The following is a 5,022-nucleotide window of genomic DNA, read 5'->3' on the forward strand; positions in this document are numbered from 1 at the left end:
GTATATATACATACATATATATGCGTGTGTATACCAATGCATATCTGTAGGCATATGTATATATCTATATAGGTTTGTATAACTATATATATATATGTATATGTACATATACATATATATATATATATGTATATATATCCATCCATACATGTAAGGATGGATATAGATGTGCATCTTTAAAACATTTTTCCTTTGTTGTTCACTAATCTTTAATAACTACCACTAAGCTATTTCTAGATGCATAAATAACACACATATATGCATGTATATATAGAGAGATAGAAACATAGATAAATACATATATGTAAATGTAGATATATTTATCAAGCAATTGATTGTCAATCATATCATTAAATGTTTGTTCATTATTTAACTGTTATAAAACTTTAAAATATAATATTATTCAGCATTTTATTGATTAATAGCAATTTTATTTCAAATAATTTATTTTTTAATAAAAAATGGCCTACTAATACACAATTGTCTCATGGCATTTTTTACCTCCATATTCCTAAAGGTATAGATGAAGGGATTTAAAAACGGTGTCAAAATAGTATAAAATATTTCTACCATTTTATCAATGGAGAAAATGGTGGGAGGCCTTGCATACTCAAATATGCATGGGACAAATAACATAAACACAACTGTGATATGGGAGCTACAAGTGGAGAGGGCTTTCCTTCGTGCTTCTGTGCTGTATGTCCGCAAGGTGTACAGGATGACCCCATAAGAGACGAGTAATAGGGAAAAAATTAAAAAACACATGAACCCACTATTAGTTATCACCATAAATCCAAGGTCATGTGTATCAGTACACGCCAGTTCCAGCAAAGGGTACAAATCACACATGAAGTGATTGATTACATTGGGTCCACAGTATGGTATTGATGAGATGAAGGATATTTGGATAATAGAGTGCAGGAATCCTCCTGCCCAGGCCAGTCCTGTAAGAAAAAAACATAGATTCCTGTTCATAATTGTCACATAGTGCAAGGGTTTGCAGATGGCCACATACCGGTCATAAGCCATGACTGTGAGGACAATCATCTCTGAAGCAGCAAAAAAATGTCCTGCAAAAACCTGAGTCATGCAGCCTTCAAAGGAGATGGTTTTCTTCTCATATAAAGAGTCTACTATGACTTTGGGAACAATGACTGATGAGAAACATGCATCCAAGAAAGACAGAAAAGCCAAGAAGAAGTACATAGGGGAAGCAAAGAGTGAAGGGCTGCTAGTAATGGTCACCACAACAAATAGGTTTCCCACAAGTGTGGCAAGGTATAACAATAAAAATACAATGAATAGGATTTTCTGAGCAGCTGGATTTTGTGTAAGTCCCAACAAAATAAACTCAGTCACTTGACTTTGATTTTCCATGATTTTGACACGGAGGGTGATCTCTTTTTGACCATATATGATCTATAACCAAGAGATAAGAAAGGTTCTTTTCAGTGTATATTGTTATACAAGGAGAATAAAGTGATATTTAAATCCTTTATACTCCAAGATTTTTCTCAATTGTAAAATAAGAAAATTAAAAGCATGATGAAATTTGAATTGTACCATATCAAAATAAGAAGTACATGATATCAGATGTGAAATAAATATTTCTAGTTACTAAAGTATTTCAGTTTGTTAATCACTACATTACATTTGCCTAATAATAGGATATTATGAGGATGAAAATATTTTAGTCATTATTTTATAACCATAACTATTTTAACAATATTTTCAATAAAAAATGATAGGACATGAGAAAGTGATACTATTTAACCAAGCAAACCTTAATTAACTTTATACTTTATGACCCAGAGACTTTTTTGAGAGCCTATATTATGTACAACAAAATAATAAAAGTAATAAAGATAATTAACTTTTATATAGTCCTTACATTTTTCATGATATTTAATGATTTAATTCATCCCAACAACAAAATTTAATGTTTGGTCATGTTATTATTGCCATTTTACAGTTAAAGAAACTGATTTGAAAGAAAAGTTAGTTTCTTAGTAATTATTGTCTTATTCATATTCTCTTAAATGAACAATATTTGTTTTTAAAGAAACTTGAATAATATAACCACATTAAAAGAAAATGACCAATAAAAGGGAGAGTGCTGTGTCTTCTCTTAAATTAAGAAAAAGTAACCATGCAATCAGTTATAAATTGTTAAACTATCAAAGAACTGCCTGGGTGATGAATTTGAAAAAGTGGAGGGGGTAAAGGTAGGGATACTGCAAGACCTTAGAACCACTGAAATTAGACAATTTTAGCAAAATGGTACTCAATATTAACCTTGTTCTCCATATTCTTTATATTTATTTCTCTCTCTATCTCTATCTGTTATTGTCTTTGCTCTCTCTTTTTCCCCACATTTTTTTCTTATCTTAATAGAATTTTATTTTACTTAATTACATATCAAGAAAATTTTAAGCATTAATTTTAAAAGATTTTAATTTCCAATTTTTACTCTCCCATTCCTCCCACCCATCCCTCTCCCATCACCTCTTCTGAAAATGATAGATTTTTTAACCTATATTATCATATAAATGATATTATCATATTGCTTTCAATTATGAAAATAGACATTGTCCAAAGGCATTAAACAAAAGATCAGTAAAAATAATGTACTTTAAAAGCATATGGTTCAATCTTCCTTCAGAGTTGGCCAGTTTTTTATCAGGATATTGAAATACTTTCCTTCATGTATCCTTTCGATATGTTCTTGATCATTGTATTGCTGAGTCAGTCTTTGTGGATCATCACATAATGTTGCTTATACTATGTATTATGATCTGCTGGTTCTGATTTCTTCACTCAGCATCAGTTTATGTAAATCTTTCCAGGTTCTTCTGAAATCTGTCATTTCAGCATTTCTTGGAGCAAAATAGTATTCCATTGCACACATATACCACAATTTATTTTGCCATTCCTCACTTGATGACAAGCCCCTTATATTACAAAGTACAATGTTTTGCCACCATGAAAAGAAATATTATATATATATATATATATATATATATATATGTATATATTTAGATTTTTTGTAATCTATAATTTTTATATTTTTATTTTTTCCACTATTAAAATTTATTTTTGCAAGACAATGGGGTTAACTGCCCGGCTCAAGGCCACACAGCCAGGCAATTACTAATTGTCTGAGACTGAATCCGAACTCAGGCACTCCTGACTCCAGGGCGGGAGCTCCAGCCCCTGTGCCACTCAACTGCCCCTCTATTTTTTCTTTTATTTTTTTAAGAGTTTAGAATTGCTTTACCATATTTCATTTTTTCTTTACTTCAACTAAAGCACAATAGATTCTACTCAAGTCCCTTACCTTTATTGTTTGTGTGTCTTCCTGTTTTAAATATACTTCTTATAAATAACATATTATAGATTCATGTTTTTTTTAGTTACTAAGCTATTATCTTCTGTTTTTAGGGGAAAGTCCATCTCATTCACACTCACAGTTCTGATTACTACCTATGTTTTTTCCTGAATTTTATACTTCCTCTTTTTTGTCCTTGCTATCCTTTTGCTCCTTTCTTTTCACCAGTGTTTTGCATCTCTCTACTACCTCCCCAGATCTGCCACTCTCTTCTTTCAGTCTACAACAGCCCTCCCTTGGCACACACCCCCCTTAGGCAATCTTCCCTCTTACTTCTCTTTTCAGTAAGACAGATTTCTAAATTCAGTTCATTGTTTATGTTATTCCTTCTCTGAGTCAATAGTGAAGAGAGTAAGCTGCAAGTAATGCTCACTACTCAACTTCCCCTCAACTATAACACATTTTTATGCCTCTTCATTATCTCATTCTCTCTCTCTCTCTCTCTCTCTCTCTCTCTCTCTCTCTCTCTCTCTCTCTCTCTCTCTCTCTCTCTCCTGCATCTAGTAAACTCTTTTCACCTCTTATTTTTTCTGCAAATTCTCCTTATTCCCATACCCACTGTCTAGGCTTATTCCCACTTGGTGCAAAATTAGTATTCAATTATTCTTAGGAGCTAGAAGGATAATCTAGTTGTGGAAGGATGCAAACACCTAATTTCTGCTGAATATTTTATGTTTTCTCTTTCCCATTTTTAACCTGTTTATAGTTTAACTCTTGACTCTGTTGGGTCTTGATATTGGAGGTCAACTTTTTGGTTTCTTTCTGGCATTTTCCTTATGAAAAATTTAACCCCCCCTTTCTCCCTAAGTATAATTTGTTCCCTTGAGGAATTGTGCTCAATTTTGTCAGATAAGTGGTTCTTAGTTTTAATTCTTTATTTCAGAATATCATTTTCTTTAACTTCCCGTCCTTAAATGTTTTAGTTACTGATTCCCCCAAGAGAACCTCAAGTCTGATGTTGCACTGTTGTGTTGAGGGGTGTGGGGTGAGTGGCATTGTTGGAAGTAGTGGGGGTCTAGCAGTTTACTTGGTGCTAAGCTGAGACCTAATGGTATTTTGCTGCTGTATACCGAGACAGGTGTGGACATTTCTACATTTCTTTAGGAATACAATTTTCAGGACTCCATCCACTCTACTTCTATCATTTCATATAAAGAAATGCTTTATTATTAGGAAATGAAGGGGAATAGTTTTAAAAATCTACATAATGAAATATTTTAATTAAATCTTTTAAGAAGAATTAAAAAACAGCAAAGTCATTCTAGTTGAGTAATATGTGAAGGACATGATAACTGCTAACACATACTTGAGATTGACTTATTAGAGGAACCCAAGTATACCTTGTCATTGTTTAGATCAGTGAGTGAATATCTCCTATTAAACCCAGATTTTATAATTCTATTTCTTGACATTTCCTGCTGAATCAAGTCAATCCCCTTGATTTATTCACATTGGGGAACTAACTATGGATTTGTCAATCAGACTCAGACCATTTTCTGCTCAATGAAAATTCCCTCCCAGATAAAGGCACCAATTAAATATCATAATTACTATTTGAATTGATACTGATAAGAGAAGTGTTTCATAAAATAAAATCTAAAAGTAGCATTATTGTTATTATTACAAATTAAATA

General features: G+C 32.1%; 1 protein-coding gene across 1 annotated transcript; it reads right to left on the minus strand.

The window, feature by feature from the left end:
- Positions 1 to 444: 444 nt before the first annotated feature.
- On the minus strand, positions 445 to 1,380 carry LOC141517029 (olfactory receptor 4C15-like). The gene has a single exon (XM_074227967.1). The coding sequence runs from the start codon at positions 1,375 to 1,377 to the stop codon at positions 445 to 447; it is 933 nt and encodes a 310-aa protein (XP_074084068.1). The 5' UTR covers positions 1,378 to 1,380.
- Between the last annotated feature and the right edge of the window lie 3,642 nt (positions 1,381 to 5,022).

Source organism: Macrotis lagotis, chromosome 3 (assembly GCF_037893015.1).
Source record: "Macrotis lagotis isolate mMagLag1 chromosome 3, bilby.v1.9.chrom.fasta, whole genome shotgun sequence".
Classification (NCBI taxonomy): Eukaryota; Metazoa; Chordata; class Mammalia; order Peramelemorphia; family Peramelidae; genus Macrotis; species Macrotis lagotis.

What these genes read in the sequence shown, in the direction of transcription:
- LOC141517029 (XM_074227967.1), bottom strand. Translation starts at nt 1,377, where the DNA reads ATGGAAAATCAAAGTCAAGTGACTGAGTTTATTTTGTTGGGACTTACA.